At 41.4% G+C, this 19,430-nt stretch overlaps 1 protein-coding gene across 4 annotated transcripts in view; it reads right to left on the bottom strand.

Annotated features, from left to right (window-relative positions):
- Nucleotides 1–19,140, bottom strand: part of RPS6KA6 (ribosomal protein S6 kinase A6) — a 42,936-nt gene extending 23,796 nt beyond the window's left edge. The window contains exons 1-6 of one of the 4 annotated variants that reach the window (XM_048077836.2): nucleotides 18,799–19,140; nucleotides 10,654–10,713; nucleotides 7,042–7,158; nucleotides 3,242–3,323; nucleotides 2,499–2,579; nucleotides 189–268 (exon numbers count right to left, since the gene is read on the bottom strand). In XM_048077836.2, coding sequence (XP_047933793.1) covers nucleotides 189–268; nucleotides 2,499–2,579; nucleotides 3,242–3,323; nucleotides 7,042–7,158; nucleotides 10,654–10,698 — 405 coding nt within the window. In that variant the 5' untranslated portion in view covers nucleotides 10,699–10,713; nucleotides 18,799–19,140. Of the gene's footprint in view, nucleotides 1–188; nucleotides 269–2,498; nucleotides 2,580–3,241; nucleotides 3,324–7,041; nucleotides 7,159–7,487; nucleotides 10,621–10,653; nucleotides 10,714–18,779 lie in introns of those variants that run through there. The other 3 variants (XM_048077829.2, XM_067004875.1, XM_067004876.1) reach the window with 3 other exon arrangements.
- Between the last annotated feature and the right edge of the window lie 290 nt (nucleotides 19,141–19,430).

Below are 19,430 nucleotides of genomic sequence, written 5' to 3'. Positions count from 1 at the left end.
TAGGCTACTAACCAGTACACACTTAAGGTTACAGCTCATTATTCTACAATATGTAAGGAAAACCCAACTAAGTTCTTAAAAACTTGACTGTGACAAGAATCACAGTGGAAATAGTTACAAAAGAGAACCCTATACTGTCGAAGAAAATCTGCCAAATACTGAGTTGAGATAAAATTTTAGGTACTTACCTCTTTGGATAATCGCGTGAATACATCTCCTCCCCTGAGAAAATCCAATATTAAATATAGCTTCCCTTCAGTCTGAAAGGCTATAAAAAAAATCAATAGTTGTGCATGACAAAGATGATCTACGAAACGGATCTAAATGCTTTTAGAACATGAAGATTAGTTAGAGAAATGCAATATTTATGTTTTGGAACTGACATAGTTCAGCAGCCAATACGAAATTTACATGAGTTACTAATTTTAATGAATGATTACTTGCTTGCTTCTTCACAGAAGACAATCTTAGTCATAAAAGATCATTAAAATACTGTTCTTTTATTTCTCCTTTGCCAAACAAGGAAACTCCAAGTACGTTAATGACTGTGTTTCATTTTCACTCAATGAAAAGTAAAAGACTCTGCAGAACTTCTATGAATTTTCCAGGAAATCTTTTAATTTCAAAAGTACATAATCTAAAAAAAAAAAAAAGTATTGTCCTGGTTTCAGCTGGGATAGTTAATTTTCTTCCTAGTAGCTGGCACGGTGCTGTGTTTTGGATTTAGGATGAGAATAACGCTGATAACATACCCATGTTTTAACTGTTGCAGAGCAGCATTTATGCTGAAGCAAGGACTTCTCAGCCTCTCATACTGACTGCCAGCACAAGCAGCTGGGAGGGGACAGAGCCAGGACAGCTGACCCACACTGGCCAAAGGGATGCTCCGTACCTTGTGTCGTAATGCTGAACAACAAAACTGGGGGGAGTCGGCCTGGGTGGGCTGCAGTTGCTCAGGGACTGATTGGGCATCGGTTGGCTGGTGGTGAGCAATTGCGTTGTGCATCACTTACTTTGTTTATTCTTCTCTTGATTGTTTTCCTTTCCTTCCACCCTACCCTCCATCCCCTTTCCGATTAAGCTGTCTTCATCTCAACCCACAAATCCCTGCACATTTCTTTTCCATTTTCTCTTCCATCCCACTACAGGGTGTTGGGGGGAGTGAATGACTGACTGTGCGGTGTTCAGCTGTCTGCTGGGTTAAACCACAACGTATGTACTTATCTGCATTTGGGTTCCTTCATCGACCCTGATATTTAAAACTGCTAGAACTGAATTTGGGCACTGAAGCGGAAAATAAATGTGAGGAAAGATTTTCTTAATTAAATCATCTTTGACAGCATACTTAAACTCAGGAGATTATGCAATTTGGGTACTTGGGTATTCTCCCTTCTGTTTTGGGGCTTGCTTTTTGTGTTTGTTTTTTAATTAAAAAAGCTTTCAGAAAAAGTTGGAAATGAATCTGTTATCTCACTGCAAACTCAATGTATTTTAAGCTGATGATTTCTAATTTTTAAACACGGGAAGCTATTACCAAAGTTACAGACCATCTCACAACCAGCTGGTCACTAGATACCAATGCTAAGATCATCTGTCAGAGGGTCCTATGGTGAGAATGATGGGATGGTCTGCTAGTGTTAGGACTGAAGTAATTAAAGAATGCCTAGATTTAGATTCTGAAAACCCAACCAGAAGCTCTATAGAGCTCTTATACTATTTTGAGGTGTACCTCTTAAATATGAGATACTCCAAAGTTTTTGGTCACTGAAGTATTTCTTGCTGTAGAGACCACCATATAGGCACTAACATATTGACCACAGATGCTTTTATAATCAAATAGATAAATGTCCATTTATTCAGAGCACCAAAAACATGTTAATTTAAGAATTGTGTGACCAGCTTAACATGTTAGAGCTTAACAGTCTATCATCAGAAGGAAACCCTCATCTGAATTTCAGCTGAATAGAATTGTATACACGCATGAAAAATATCAGACTTGCAATTAAACACCATGTGCGCTTGCACGCTAAAGGCAAAATTCCATAGGTAACAACTGACACATCAAGCTACTAGATCTATATGAAAAGAATCAGTACTAAAAGGAGTAGCAAGGAAGCCTAACACCAAGACTAAAATACAATTATAAAAGCAAAAGGTATGCACATTTAAACTCCTCAGGCAGTTCTGCAGAGGCTACTTTAGAAATGCTGATAGATTTCTTTTACTAAAGGTTCTTTCTGAAGGTCATTGAGCATCATCATGGCAGAACAATTCTTCCAGCCAGACCATATGCTTTCATGTAGCTAACATATATTGGGACACCAGCAGTACTGAGCAGGTCTTGTTTTCTTATCCTTCTTGCCAGTTACCTATATGCCATCTTATTTTATCATACTTAAAAAGAAAGCTGTGTTTTAAAGCACACCACTTCGCTATCAAGAACAAGAACAGCAATGTCTTCAAGCAAAGAAAAACTGTACCAAAAAAAAAGTACCAACCATAGTGCAGTTTGACGATAAATGGATGATTTACTTCTACTAATATATCTCTCTCCATTTTTGTACGAACTCTATCCCGAACTGATGGAAAAAAAAAAAGAATACTAGTATCAAAATTTATTATAATACAAATGGAACAGAAATTAGAATATGGGAAATTTTTAGTGTCCAAAGCAGTACTTTTACCTTTTTAGCAATAAAAATTAGAAAAGGTAACAATATTTTTTAAGTCTTCCACAAAACATTTTCAGACATCAAAACTGTATTTTGTTTCTTGCCTCAACTTTAACTAGAATTAACTATTTGTACTGAATATAAACATTCTGACTGTTAAGATCACTTTTTCCCTCCTCGGCTAACACTCCCCATTTGTGCAGAGTCAATTGCCTTCATTAAGGCATCTTCGGAAAGCCAGAACTAAGTTAGCTTGCTGTCACACCTATAACAAGAATGACTGACTTGAGTTTTAGCCACAGTGAAGTTCTAACTTAAAAGGCAAAATGAAAATTGTTTATTAAATTAATCTGCTCTGGTAGAAGGAAAATAAACAGAGATAAATAATGCAATTTTAAACTCTGAAGAAGTAAATTTTACTACATAATTAAAGCTATCTGGCCAGATTTGAACTCACTGAAAAAGTTTTAAGATGAAAATTATTCTCAAAATAAATATTTAGACAACACATTTAAGAGAGGTGCACTGAAAACCTATTTTCTGAAGTTTAAATAAAAAGGTACACATACCTTTTAAAGATGCTTTTTTCAATACTTTCATTGCATAAAGTTGCCCAGCATCAGGACCAATTATTTTCCGTACGAGGAAGACCTAGTATGAAAAACACCACCTTTAAAATTACTGCCAAAAATATTTTTAAATATTAAAATCATCCTGGTTAAAAAAAAAAAACAACTATATTAATTTACATCTTTACTTTTAGCTCCATTAACAGAGAGAGCATGCCCCTAGTCCCATCCCATTCCTCAAAACCTCCACAGAACAACAAGATGCCATATATTCACAGCTGACATTTTGCACAAGCAAGCTTGGTAATCAACTAAACATCTATCACAAAGTATTTGGAATCTTCACACTGGTTTCAGACACCTTTAGGTATTCTTTCCTAAGCATATACATCTTTTTTAAAAAAAGGACAGAATTCCCTTAATCAGATCAAAGGTATATACGCCACCACCTTCTCTTAAGTAGCCAGATAGTCAAAGTATACATTCTTTCCTATAGCCAACACTTTTAAGTATTCATCAAATACAGTGCTCTTATACCATGTGGTTTTTGCTTTACTTTCTTGAAGAATGACAATAGCAGGACTGCCTGGTCTGCCACCTCTTATGCTAAGAGATTTTTGAGGTTTAAGACCTGAATCTCAAATATGTAACAAGCTATACTAATGAATTCTGTAAGGGTGGCAAGACGAAAGCAAGGAAACACCACCGTTTGTGATGAAAGTATACCTTCCCTCTGGAACAGCAACTCCAACAGGTTTTTCTGCTCTTTTCTTTCCAGAGGAGTTTTAGAGATAGATGGTACACAACTTGACATTAAGAAATGCTTAAATAGAATGATGCAGCATGAATATATGTATCTCTATTGATTAATATTCTAACTGCTAGGGCTTTCAGTTTATAGAATTGTTTAGCATGTGCTTCTGTTTCTAATAACAGCTATTATAAGAACAACTTTTTTTTTTTTATGAGGGTTTCGTTTTAAATACAGTTTTTACATTCAAGAGCTACCTGAAATTGCCTCTGGTCTTCCTTATACTCACACTTTCCTTAATACTAAATTTATTTACACATACTTCTTTAGACATGATTAAGTATCTAGAATTAATTAAAAAAATGAACTAGTAAGCTTTTTCATTCTAGAAGCAGAAATTCATACACTGCCAATGACTGGGCTGGGAGAGGGGTGGGTTTTGTTTTAAGCTCTGATCAGAAGAAAGTTGTCGTGTTTCCTGGTTGACAGGCTTTTATTGTTAAAGCTGTGACCAACAGCTGTCCTATTGCATTGCTCCCCTATTATGTGATGTTGTTGCTCAAATAGTGAGGACAGTAATTCAAACATGACCAAATGAGAAGACATCTGTAGGTTAATATACTCACAATCTATTACACAAATAAAGCCTTAATAAGCATGCACTAATGTTTTAATGCTGAATAACTAGCAGCTTTTCATCACGTAAGGAATCCATGTATCGGTTACAAACACAAGCTACTAAGGACCTAAATAGCCGCCGTGGTGAAAACTCCTTTAGCACCATCTACTTAAATTTGCAGCCAAATTCTCCATAACCTCACATCTTGCAGAGATGCAGTGGTTGGTTGTTCAGCTGTAAAGCATGAATTCAGACAGACACCTGCTGCGCAAAGCAACTCACCTCAGCTCAGCAAGGACCAGCTTCAACAGACTGGGTGCTGAAGCCTTAGACCACTAGCAAAGGCTGAACCGAGAAGCTCAATAAACCTCATAAGGTTTAACCCTTTATTTCTGTGCAGTAGTGTTAAACCCCGCACAGATGCAGCAGTACTATACTGGGCCAGAAGAAACAAGCCTTGTGTTTGCTAAACCCAAAGGAAAAGGCCTGGGAGGTACAGAACTGGAGAGAGAAAACAAGGATCATGAAGGCAACAGCTACTGATCTTCATTGTTTGTTTTGTCTTTTGAGCAGCAAGCAGCAAACATTAGATAAAACCAGCCCTGTCCAGAGATGTAACAGTTACCATCTGGTTCTTAAAGCTGGTTCTTGAACCAAGTACTGCCAGGCTTTACAAGCTCTGCAACAGACGTCTTGCCAAGCCGGTGGGATTCTGAGCAACAGTGCTCCTACGGCTACCAGAAGCCTGAGCACTGTAAAGTGAGAAACAAACTGAGGCAGGGCTAAGATGTCCATACCAGATGCGCTGAACCCCAAGACAGGGTGAGACGTCAAGTTTGAGGAATAAATGCATGCAGCATCTGAAGCCTCTATAGAGAAGAAGCGCACGGGGAGTTGGCAGCCAACTTCACCAGATAAAAGTTTCTTAAGCTAATGTCTAAATTGTTTCTCCCCTCTCATGCAACTCTATACAGAGGTTTGTTCCTGCCACACGACAGAAAAGAAAAAAATCAGCAAAAGATCAGGAAATTGGAAAAATATGTATAGGTGATTGCAAAGACGAAAAAGTGTCCAAGTCTTGCAAAAAATCTAGTTTAAGACTGATTTAAAAAAATAAGTTGGCTACATATACACTAGGATTACTATTTTAGTAAATGTGTTTCAAATTAGTGTCTGAAACATTTTTAATTTCATTTCTGCAATGTGACTGCAAGTGGCACATTACAAAAAATTACCGCAACATTGCCACAGTTCTTCTACAACCTATTTAAATAATTTTTCACCTAGTGTCTGTAACTGTAGATCACCTGACAAACACAGCAAAATAAAGAAAACTAAACATTTCCGAGGCTATTTACTTTATTGTTACTTCAGTTCAAGTTCTAAATTACCACAATCATAACTCTGTATCTACATCAATAAAGCTTTCCCATTTGGGTAAGAGGGGAGGCAGGGGCTGTGGAAGAATCAAACATTCACACTTGATCAAGTAGCATCAGTAAAAGACAAACCATCATCTCCTCTGTAAATGTCTACCAGTATTTATTACACCACTGGCATCCCCAAGCATCAACCTAAACAGCAGAGGACGCAAAAGTACTGAACAGAGATATTAATTCCAATTCCTCACAAGACACTGCACAAAAGAGTCTTAATGCAGCTGAAGACACCACGATTATATTTCAAATAGCCATGGCATTGAACAAACAGAACATGCCAGAGCTGTTGCATAAAAACCACACTTAATTCTACAACCCAAGTGGTAAAATCCTTTGCTGTCGGTGCCATTGTTTCCACAAAGCTGCAGATACCAGCTGAGAAGAACCACAAACATGCCTCCCTGCTCAAAGCAAACGGCAACTTTCCATGGCAAACCTGCAGAGCTGCTACGGACTCACCCTTCTGCCTAGAGACTGATGCTGTTGCCTGTCTGGGCCTGGTACAATTTGGAGTCCTGCTATAAATAGTGCTCCCTTTGCACCAGAGCAAGACTGGAAAAAGGTTGCATTTGTCGATATCTTCTCAAATGTTCCTAGTGACTCAGCTATGGCACTATCCTTCTTGCCCCAAAAACATTCTTGAGCTAACCCTTCCCAGGCTGAATGTCTGGAGAGGTCTAGAGAAAGATGCTGCTTTTCCAGTAACTGTCAATTCCTCCTAAAAATGTAAAGCCAGAAAGGCTGTCAGAGCAAAAAAAAAAAAAAAAAAAAAATTAAAATAGGGTAACTTCCTCCAAAACAGGGCAGTATCCATAAGCACATCTACTTGTACTCTGATTTATTAGCTTTATACCTAACATGATTTCTGAAATGTCCTGTTAGTATTACAAAGGAAGTAAAACATTAATGTGTATTCCTACTAGCATTAACATCAATAAGACAAAGCAGGTTGAAAGTGGCCATCAGATGAAAGCAAAATGTGCTGTCTTACCTTTCCAAATGATCCCTGACCAAGAACCTTAAGTAGTTCAAACTGTGCTGGATCTGCTTTCTCGCATCCTTCTTTCACATGATGGGTAATGGGAATTTCTTTCACACTTCCTTCATCCTATTATTTCAAAGCAAACAAAATACAATAATGAACAGTCCGGAATTAATCAACTCTTATTAGATTTGCATATAAATGCCTTTAAAAAAATTAAGTTTTAATAAGGCCTAAAAGAAAGCTATTCAAATGGAAAGTTTCCCATCCATACTTTCTGAAACAAATGCATGTTTTAAAACTCTAAACTGAAGTCAAATTCTCACCCAATTGAATAATGCTTATTTTCTTTAGTCATAAATATTACAACTGGAACAAATGTGAACTTTCTTACATGAAAGGAATTAACATACAGATTTTTAAACCAAGTCTGAGGTGATCCTTCCGTGCTTTACCTTTGGTTTAGTTGCCTTTAGTTTTCCCAGTGATTGCTCTTCTCATCTTTCCCTTTCCTGAAATAGTCTTAATGAAAGCTAAATTGAATTTCATCATTTTAGATAATTACTGCTTTTCACAGCAGCAAATAATAAATATGGTCATCCACGACTGTAGCTAAAGGAACATGCGTTGTTTGAATAGCATAAATAATAAATGAATCATCTTAAGCACTCTGAGAATTCTTTCATCCAACAGAAGAAACGCAGCTCTGCGGTGCAAGGCTCAGGGAAAGACTCTCCCGTGGGGAGTCCTCCTTCAGAAAGCTGAGGGCAGTTCTGAGGCAGGGAGAGATCTAGTGTTCTGTTGCCTTTTTCCTGTTGGTCTAATCATTTGCTGGGGACAGTTGGACCAGATGATCTTGGAGGTCTTTTCCAACCTTAATGATTCTATGGTTAGCAAAGTGGGGCACAACAGCTACAATTGTGAAAAGACAAACATTCATGATGAAAACACATCAGATTACGTACTGCATGCCTATAAAACTTATGGTGTAAGAGAAGTTTCTGTGAGGCAAAACAACCGAGGTGTCAAAATAAGCACTCCTGAAACTATAAACTACGTGCTAAGGCCTGCAACAGCAACCTGAGCCTGCACATAGCAGAGGCACAGTACCCCTTCGCCCTATCAAGAACATCAATGAATTTCTTGTGCTCAGCAAATAAAACCCAATTACAACAGAAAACCCCACCCAATCTGCAGCACTTTGAGGTCTTTAGGGTATCCAAATTATTAACTCTTCTCCTATCTTCTCTTTAGTTCTTCACCTCAAACTTTTCTTAGTGAAGACAGACCGGGCTGGGGGGGGAGACCTACAGCACATTCCTCTCTTTCAACAAGGAGTCTGACAGATAAAGACATCAGACAGACCACTTGATGAAACGGTTAGTTTTAACAGAAAACATCTTACTAAGGTCATGGTCAGGTTGGCTACAGAAAGTCTTGTAGCTTAAGAGCAAGCATGAAAGTTTACAGTCAGCCTTATCAGGCTTGATAGACACACTTCTAAATGTAATTCTCTAGGTCATGTTACACAGAAGATCAGGAGAAAAATCCGATCATCCAGATGTGGGTGTACTTACTGCACTAATGAAAAAATAACAGGCAACCACCACACTGCATTAACTGTCTATGCATTAATTGCCTTTTGTTCATCCAGCAAAGCAAGGAGCTCAAACATCTCTGTATATTCACTGACTGTAGTGCAGCTGTTACTGCAAGTCTCCCCTACATCTCCTATTTCATATTCTTTCTGGAAAAGGGCTGTTTGTTCTGCCTGCTTCCCATGCAACGGTAGGTATTAACACAAGTCACTGCTGGATAACAAAGTCAATTCTTCAATTCATGCTCTAGGCTACTTATTTCCCCTCTTTCTTCACAAAATCAGCTGACATACACTGATGATACAGCGTATATACATCCCAACTTCATTTCATTCATCCATCTTGCTGACTCTGCATATACATATTTACATGAGAGGTGCACATTTCTTCTTCCCTTTTTTTTTTTTTTTGTAACACATGCTTCTCATGCTTGGAATTTAAGGCAGGTAAGAAGACTAGCATTTCAAGTCATCTGATGACAGAAAGCAGCAGTTCCTCTCCTTAGACGCCACGGGGAAGAAGAATCTTAACTGCTCATTCTTTCTATGAAGTATGTAAATGCTCTATTTAGAAGCATTTTTACCTCAACATCCTAATTTGTGTTGCTTAACACCATGAACCTTTGCATGAGAAAAGATGTTTAAGAGTTCATCTGCTCTTCTATTTATCACCCACCTTGAGTCATTAGCCTGTGACATCACATTTGGTTGCTGCGGAGACAGTATTTCTAAATGTGACTGAGAAGAAAAATGTTTTCCATGCAAATAAAGAATAACTTGAGATGCATTAAATGAGTTAATTTTATAAGTAGCTTTGCCTTTACAAAAGATGTCTATATAATTTCAGCTACTTAACTATCATTAAAGCTCTAGAAATTGGTATGGCTGAAGTATAAAAAGATTCTGCATCATCAGCAATGAATGAGCGGGTAAAGAGTTGCATGGATATATAAGCCAGTTTCATTTTCCTTTCTAGTTTGGCCTCCATGAACTGCAAATTTGGTTATCTGATTTTATGTTCTGCTCTTGAGCAGCAAATCTACTGCAGGGTTCAGGTACCAGCTCTCAGTAATCCACCTTGCAAATGAGGTAACTCTTCCCAGCAGGTTAAACAGAAGGCAAAGCACTGAAAGAAATGCCACAATCAGTTATGGCTTTTTGCCATCTAACTTAGTTACAGCTTGACTGGTATGTTGCTCCAAGCACCCAACAAACAAGCTCAGCAACATCCTTCTGGTTCGAGTACAGTGAAAGACCGAGGCACAACCCATTGCTCATCTTTCTTTGCTACCTCCAAGAGGAAGACCAGGCTGAAGGTTTATTTACTTACTCCACACCAGGAAATAGACACGCATCACATGTTTCTATCCCCAAGAGTTTATTCTCTAAATTACTTAATTAAAAAGTTATTATTCCAATACAAAGCAGTGTGTAAGATCTACTCGATACCCTCTTCCACGATCCTGCTGAAAAATATAGAAGTGTGCGCTGAAAAATGATGGCCAGTTTTACCAAAGTCAGGCATTTCACCACATAAAGCTAGCCTTTAGTTTATTCCAAGATTTAGCCAGCAAACAGAACACCGATCTTCAGCATCTCCTAAAAATGCAAGTTACCAAGGCACTGGACAGGTATTAACTATCTTCCAGATGAATGTAAGCAACTATATTACAAGAAATACACTATCACCTCTTCTTTCGTGGAAAGAGAAACATTAAGCGCACAAAATATAAGAGGTTTGAGGTTGAACTGAGCTAGAGAGATCTGTAACTGCTCTCTCCGGCACAGAGAACCTGTTCTCCTTAAAGCACTGCCTCATGCTGCAAACTCTCCCAAACAAGCCACTTCAGGCCCCTACCCAGATGCCATTTTTCAAAAACATCTTTGAGACAGAGCCTCTTCAGATCTGGTCAAATAAAATGACAGGTTCGAAACTTAAATAGCAGGAAATGCCCATTTTTTTTTCTTCAAAAGGAAGTAAGGCTAACAAGTGTCTGAACTGAGCGTTTATCAAAGAGACTTACATGGTAGGAATATGGTTCACCTTCTTCCATAGGCTCATCTGCCATTTTAAGGCCATTTAGCTGAAGAGGGGAAAGATGGAAAATGCATTAGACAGAACATTAAGACCACATAATTTTGAAAAAGCAGAGTTCATAATTCAACCAATTTACATTGGATTAAATAAGTAGCACACAGTTACATAGGAGTACCACAATACACCCCACTTCATCCAACAGTAGAAAGAAGATATCAACCCCATAGTCACAGTAAGAGAAAAGTTTGATTTATAGATGAAGTTCAATCTCTCCTTAAATAACAAACGATTCAATGCTGTTTAACAGCTAAAAAAAACAAGAATCACAAAGGGCATGCTGTGTCCCAACATGCAAAACATTAATTATAAACTGGAAATACCTGATAAAATGGGTGAAGGCAATTATGAATTTTGCTAGTGATAATTGCTAATTTGTTTGTATGTTAATTGCTCAGCATCACTACCTTCATGTGGCACGGATCCCACACAAGAATATACTAAATAAGATACGGAAGCTCACAACTACATTTTCCCTGAAAACAGAAGTTAAAGCAAGCAAGTTCTCAGACTAGGTAATGACTTTTTTTCCTTGTACTTCCCTATTTACCTAAAATACATGCCTAAGACGCCGAAATACGGTACGATTACCGGTACGTGAATTGGTAAAACACAGGATTACAAAGACTTTTGAAATGCCTTACAGACCATGCCCCTATTTAAGGAGGGAAAACCTGACAAACTAGTAGGGCTGCAGGGACAGGTTTATGCCATCGTGGTTGCGTCATCTAAGCAAACCCTCAACCACTTGCACTGCTTCTTCTAGAAGGACTCTTGATTTCAAGTACAGCATTTAAGAGCTAAGTCCTAAATGAATGATTTTCCTAACATAGCTCTCCAACTCCTGTACCAAGACGCTAGCGCTTATTTTTGGACTACATCCTCATCACTGACGAAAGTAACCAGAGGAAGTAGTATGAGGCTTCGGTTACTTTCACTCTTCTCTCAGTTTCTATTTATTTTAACCACAGTCAGCACGGATGAGCACGTAACAGAAGACCCATCCATCTAAACAAGAGCTGGCATATTTAGCACTTGTTTGTCACGCATACACAGCATGCATTGCCACCCTAATCCCTCAAGGCCAAAATTCACTAGCCTATTACCCTGGATTCAGAAACCTCACACTACAGAAGCCAATGTACTACTTCTGCTGCACAACTATTTCTTTTTCCGCATATTCTTTTTTCAAGTTAGATATGTGGGGAGGGGAGGGACGCCCACTATACTTAATATTGTATGAATTAATTGAATACATCAAGGCATGATGCCAAAGTTCAGACCAGATACGAACTCCAGCCTCATTTCAAGTGATTCACTGCCACCTGATCACTTTTCACAACTTTGTAAGATTACGTTCAAGCGTGAACCAATGTGAAGCCCACCTGAGCTGTCCAAAAACTAGTAAGGAAAAGGGTTTCCCCCCTAGGTGTTCAGAAATAAGATACAACTCTTCACTCATGGACTTAAACTTGAAATTAATTTATTGTACATTTAGCCTTATCTTTCTTTACATACCGTCAACATTTTCAAAGTTTAGTTATTTAAATTCAAGCCCTGGAACAAACATCGCTAGCCAAAAGAACTGCAGATACACCAAAACCAGCTCAACTCCAGACAATCAGATAAGGAACACTATCACGGCTTGAATCAGTTTTTGAACAAAAAAAAAAAATCAGCATGCTATCCGATTTCTGCAGTTTCTGAGCACGCCATGCAAGCATATTTTCAGCTTTCTGACAAATCAAATATACTAAGTTACGGGATATTTATGGCAGGTAATCAAATGTCATCTTAATTAACAATTTCCTATCATACACTTTTCCCCCTCATTGTTGCTTGTTTTTTTTCCTGTCCAGTCTCTCTACAATTACAAAAACTGGGATGTCTGCCAGTTTTTAGTCCAAAGAATTTTATGTTCAAGCACATAAATCTACTTTTATTGCCTGACAGACACAGACAGTTACACTTCTGGCTTATTTGTTTGCGAACCCTGGTCACCAGGTCTGTTTAAAAAATAACACACCTGTCAGATCACAACCCAAAGGCTAGTAGTTTTAAAAAATAAAAATATAAAAATGTTAACTATTCAGTTAAAAAAGAATCAATGACAAAAAGCAAATCATTACTCTTCTGCCCTGTTACTTATATTGGCCAAGTTTCACTAACTAGAAGTTTCCACTCTCTCTCCTGTACTATCAAAAAAACCCTCAATTACCAGCTTTATGGGAAAAAGTACAAATTCCTGTTTCTGCAGCCACCTAGGACCTCCTTTAGTGATTTAATTATGAATATTTATACACAAACATAGAAATTAAAATAGTTCTGTTCTTTATAAGTCATTACTGAATATCCACAAATCCAGAAAGTGAATTTATTACTGAGAATTAGAAAACACCTGTCTATAGGTAACAGGTGAAAGGAAACAAGTACTATTATTCTGAAGGAGACTTTCATCCTGGAATCATTTTGCCGTTCAGTACTCCTGAACTAAACTTTCATAATTAACTGAACATTTTCAATATTAACTTTCATTACGACACAAGCTAAACTCAGACATTGAGGCGGACAGCGTCAATGCTTTCCAAATCATTTTCAAAATTCAAGTGACTACTCCACACCGTTGATCAGTATAAAAATTAACAGAAAACAATGCATAAAAAAAGATGAGAACAAAGTTGAGATCAGACAACCTGGCGTGTAAGAAACTTACTTTTCCAGAGGCGCAGGCTAAAAGACCCACTCCTGCAATGCCAAGCTCTCTCTGAGGTAACGCGGTGCAATCTGCCTTCTAATTTAAATAGCTGCAATGGGTCCCATGACTAGCTGGGCCTATACCATATTACCTTGGGAGAATATCTAAACAGCTTCCGTGGGCTAGTAAAAGGCTTAACTACTATTGCGCATGCTTTTCCTCAGATAATTACAGCAGGACAGAGGAATCCCAGAATGACCAAAGATTAGAACCACCTAAATATAGGTATTTCTTTCCATATTGACGATGTTTTAACTGTTTACGCGGGAAATGTATTATGGTTTGATGGCCTATAGGTTTGACCAAAAAACCAAGCAGACAAATGGTCAGTAAACGTGCCTCGCTACACGGAAAAACAGTAGAGAAAGTAAAGTGGGTTCACTCTGCCCTGTTTTTAAATACCTTCATTTCAGCATTCATACCGAAGTAAAAATAAGGAAGAAAGCAGAACCAGGAATTTTATATTAATATTATTAACAGAAGTAAGAATGTGTTATTCATCATGTATAACCTAGCCTGGCTTCAGACAGGTACAGCTTTACATATGGATCAACAGCAGTTTCTGCAGCTCCCAGGTTCCCCCTAATTTGCTGATGCCGCAGCTACAGCCAGACCAACACCTCTCGGTTCTCCCAAGCGAGCACAAGACAAACCAGCTTGCTTCCTATTTACAGTATTTTTTCAAAAACCTATTTCAAATATTAAGAGCATAAACTTACATTAGAAGCCCCTCATTCCAAAGGCTTTGAAAAAACAACTTTTTTGGGGAAAAAAAAGTGTTAAGATGCCCACATTTGTTCCTCATTTATTTTGAATTACATCTGCAGGGTTTGCATCATTAATTTAATTAACAACACATTGGCCTACTGAATCATGTTTCCTGAGACTGGACTAAGAAATTTTGGTTTTCTGTGTACACCTCAACAGGCAGAGATTTGATTTTAAAACAATGTCTAAAAGTCTCGGTGCCAGCTCCAGGCCCCAGGAGGTGCACAGGGCCAGGGCACCCGGGACCAGCCCTGCTGCTAGGCTCCGCTCCTCTCAGGAGACCAGGCCGGGAAATTCCCTCACACCTACTTTAAATGGATCAGATAGAAGAGGGAGATAGAGACATCCACCTTTAGGAAGACTTCCTAAGGCCATAATCAATTTCTAGGGAAAGTTACGAACTTGTTTTCCTGTGGCAAAGAAAATATACATTCAAACAAGCTAACAGACCTTCGGTAGCACGTAATTAGTGATTAAGAGAACATTTTGATCCTTTCCATTATCAGATGGAGAGCTACACGTCTCCCATTGGTTACAGACAAGCCACAAAGGTGGCCGTGAACACCAGGATCTGCGAGGACCGGAGCTCCCTGCACTGCTGCCTGCCAGGGAGAGGTGCACAGCTCCGCAATGAAAGCGCGTAAAGCAGCCTCAGAGTCATTTTGTGGCAGATAAGATTGAAAACTGATGCAATGTACTTCATCTTTCTCCTAATGTAATAAAGAACTACCTCCAGATACACGTTGAACTTCTGTACATCAGGAGGTAAGAAGTCACACATTTCTTCTATTCTAGAGTTACTGGGCAGTTTCTCCAAAACAGTCTTGCTGGAAGCGAGGCGAGCCGCCTCAGCAGAGCCCTGGCTCTTCCAGAGACTCAGAACTCCACAGCTATCTTCAGAAGTGATGTAGCAAAACACTTATTCTATTGCAGCACTTCCCAGTGCATAAAGACATCCATTGTTTTCCATCTAAAAGTATTAATGTGCTGACTCCCCCCCGACCCCCTTTTTAAGGCATCTTGTTCTTGTAAGTCTTTATAAAAAGTGGACATGGCTGCAATGGAAGATGGCACTCAATTTTCAAGTTTTGTGCAACTATTACTTGTTTTTTTCTTAGCATAACACTGCCTAATTGTGGAAATTTTCAGAGATGCACAGAACTAGGTAGCTGAGTCATCCACGTCACTGCCAGTAATTACTCACAAAGGAGTTATGCAACTCCTAACACTGACAAAATTCAGTGGCCTTTGACAGACCAGGATCATAACATGCTTGAAAGGATGGGCCTAAATCAAAGATATACTTACTTAAATTGATATGGACAGACTACACACAACAGCAGCAACGCTCCACCTAGGAGCATGTCTTTTTGAAGGCTGCAACTTTCAATGCAGCTCAGCTTTTTAGCTGAATACTTTCATTTCCAGTCACTTTGCTGTTCCAGCCTTGTCCTCCGTGTCACTTGCAGCCAATTAAGCAACTGGTTTCTGAAGTACTTATTTAACAAATAAATGTGTATGAAGTTGCATTTGTGCAATTCACGCTATTAATATTGTGAACAGCATACACTTGCTAAGTCAAGTGCAGAGTTTACTTTAAACGCATGCAACACCACTTCTATTAGGTGAGCAGAAAACCCCAGAAGTCCTGTATTCTGCCCATTTCTGAGTAATTCCGCATTTTGTTAGTTTGGTCAATAAAGTGTTAACAAGTATTCTGTTTCTTTGTAGATTGCAGTCATTTTATTAATCTGCTACATTTGTTTATAATCAATACCTCTATTGTATCTCTTTTTGACAACGAAACTACCTATTAATCCTGTATTTCAAAAGAAAGAAGTTCACTGGATATTTGAAGCTTAAGGTGTGTGACACTAACCCTTTTACATATGCTTAAGGAATTCCCATAGCCACAGAACTGTTTCACAAGTGACACTGTCATAGGAACATGAGAACAGACAAAAAACTTCATGTTGCAAGGTTCAAAATCAAATCCTCAGTACTTCAAAAGCAGCCCAACATGAAAAAGCACAAAATAATTCAATCCTAAACTTCCTCCAGAAGTTCATGTTGTTTTTATGCCTTCAAGCACGAAAGTTTGTTTCCTACCTTCAAGATTGCATTCTTCCTTTGCCAACTGGTTTTAGTTCATCAAGTCGACACAAGTGCTACTTCACTGGAAACGCACTTATTTCTAATAATGTAATTCTAAATTTAGCCAACAAGCAGATTCCTCAGAGAGAATTGTTTCGCCAGTTTTTCCTCCTGTGGTACAACTAATGGACAAGAGCTCTAGTAAGTGCAAATAATTTAGTCTTTAAAACACAGGACCGTCTTAGTCGACCATAGTTCCTGCAAGTGCAAGGTCACCTAGACCTATCAGATTGTAAACATAGGGTTATATTAAGTATTATAAGCGATAATTCATTCTATAAATGTTAAGTGAAGAATCTAAACTAAACTACCTTTGTTAGATCCCCCAAACCAACTGAATCTAAAATTCCAACAAATACTACATCTCTCCTAGCTCCACTTAGATTAAGTGTTACGACAATAGTATTTGCTAATGCAATTTGGGAACATCACAGGCAACCTGAAGAAACTGTTTTTGGTATAAATGAAGTTTTAAAGGCTACCAGCCAAATGTAACAAGGATGTAACAAATGTGATGCCTCATTTTAATCAGAGTGCAACTGAAACAGTTTTATGCAGACACTGTTAGGTAAGCGTTTCCTGTAGGGGCTTGAGGAAAGTACAATTTGAAGAGCAACTGTTGCTAACGGGGCTGTTCTGGACATCCATCCATTGCCCCATGCCGCCTTGGCTAGGTGAGCAGGACCGCGGAGCCAGGCTCCTACAGGAACGCATTGCCAAGCTCCCGGCTCTTCACAAACACCCACGGAGGCGTTGAAGATAACTCGGACGTCACCACAGTCAGCAGAACCACCTGCCTGAGCTTTGCGGTGCTGGAGCTATCGCAGGTCCTCCTGCCAATCCTGCTGCCAATACAGTATTTATGGCAGAGACCGTACACAGGAGCAGCATGAACACAATACGCTGAAAGTAGCATAAGCCTTGGTGGAGGGGTGTTTGTCCAGCCAAAAAATACTGTGAGCTGGGCAGTAACCACAAAGTTTTACATTTCAACTGCAACACTTTAACTTCGTGTATTTTAAACCCTACCATATGGCATTACTCTTGAAGAATAGCTCAGTGGTGTCAAGAACTTTCTCAGACATTCAGTAAGCTTCATACCTTAAGTACAGCATGCTATTTTTACAAACCATAATAGTAACAAATAAGCTTTAATACTTCTGCTGACTTTTAAATCCTTACCTTTAGCTTCACTAACGTAATTAGGATTTCTCTATTATTAAGGTACATGAACTGCGTTAAGTATTAGACCATTAAAATACTTAAAGTGTAGCAGGCACAGTGTAGAAATGCATGTCCAGTAATTATAGGGCTTGGATGTGGCACTCTGTAGACACAGCAGCAGAGAATAAAAATAAATAAATATAGAGTTTGAAATCCCACGGATTTATTCCTATCGTGAACTACTGTATTTTTCCTTTACGTGCGTGTATCGACGTTATCAGAGAAGCAAACTTCAGCAAGATCCTTCGCTGGCGATCATTTCATTCATCCCCAGCCGTGCAGGTAGGCCAACTTTGTGCACTTTGTACACGGAGATGGATCTGCCACAGCCTTTTCCACTCCCGATACGAAAACCCTACCGCATCCCAGAAAGCGAGTCCGACCAGTTTCGAGCAGCTTTATTTAGATAACATCTTCCGCGCGTCTAAACGCACCGAGGTGCAACCTCTCATTTGTCACACCTACCGACACCAGCTACGCGGTCCTGCGTCTGTGATTCAGACGTGGAAAAGTTTCGTTGCCCCAGCGCCGCGTCCTGCGGAGCTGACAGGGCGCTGGAGCACGACCAGCCGCCCCGTTCCCCTTCGGCACCGGCTTGGGGGCAGAGGAAAGCACCGAGCGGTGCCCCGGAGGCTTCTCCCCTCGCCCCCCGGTCCCCCCCCCCCCCGGCGGGCAGCGAGGGCTCGGCTCCCGGTGCCTGCCCGAGCGCCCCGCGGCACGAAGGCGGCTTTTCCACAAGTTCGAGTTAACTTTGCCGAGGCGGCTCGCGAGCTCGGGGGCCGCATTTTCACCACGGGACCCCGCAGCCCAGCCCCCCCCCCCCCCCCCTGCGCCGGGGGCGTGCTGCCTGCCCCCGCCGGGCAGCGAGCCCTGCCGGCACCTCCCGAGCTTCGCCCCCGCCGCCGGGCTGCGAGGAAGTGGCGTCGGCCGCGGGCGCCGGAGGAAGCCGCGGGGCCGGGCTCTGCCCCGGCGCGGGGGGCGCGGCCGCCTGCCCTGCCCTGCCCTGCCCGGCCCGGCCCTGCACGGCCCGGGGGGACCGGGGAGCGAGGAAGGGGCGCCCCGGGAGGCACCCCCGGGGGAAGCCGGCTCCGTGCCCGGCGGGCAGGTGCCCTTGTGGCGGGGAGCCCCTCGTCGCCGCCCCGCCCCGCACTGACCTCGCCGCCGCTCACGTACAGCTCCATTTTGCGGCGGGGCTCCGGCTCCTCCGCGTCCTCCAGCGGAGCGAACGGCACCATGGCCCGGCTCCGCGCCGCCGCTCTCCTCCCTACCGGGGGAGCCGCCGCCGTCGCCGCCGGCCGCTGCTGGGGCTGCCGCTGCTGGGGCTGCTGCTGCTGCTGCTGCTGGTGGCGGCGCCGGTGCCGCTGCGCATTCCGCGGGGGCCGGGAGGCGGCGGGCCCCCTGCCGCCGCCCACGCAGCGCGGCGGGGCTCGGGCTCGGGCTACGGCTGCGGCTGCTGCCGGCCGGCGGGGGCGGCTCCGCGCTGCGCTCCCCCGCGCACACCCCCCAACATGGCGGCCGCCGGGGGCAGGGCCTGCGCCGCACGGGGGTGACGTCAGGGCGGGACGGAGAATCCCTGCACGGGGAGGGGAGGGGAGGGGGGGGGCGCGGCGGGCCGGTGACGGCCGCGCGCGGGGAGCGGGAGCGGGCTGAGGGGACGTGACGGGGTTGGGGCGGCCGCCCCTCTGCGGGGCTCCCTGGGCAGCCACGGTGGGGGCGGACAGCACCTGAGGGTCTGTGTGAGGTTGGGGGAGAAGGAGCGAAGGCCTCGGAGAGCGGCGGGAGGGCGTTTAATAAATAAATCAGTC

The sequence above is a fragment of the Anser cygnoides genome, chromosome 13 (genome assembly GCF_040182565.1).
Source record: "Anser cygnoides isolate HZ-2024a breed goose chromosome 13, Taihu_goose_T2T_genome, whole genome shotgun sequence".
Taxonomy (NCBI): domain Eukaryota; kingdom Metazoa; phylum Chordata; class Aves; order Anseriformes; family Anatidae; genus Anser; species Anser cygnoides.
Note: the sequence above shows the minus strand (reverse complement) of the source record. Positions and strands in the feature narration are given on the sequence as shown.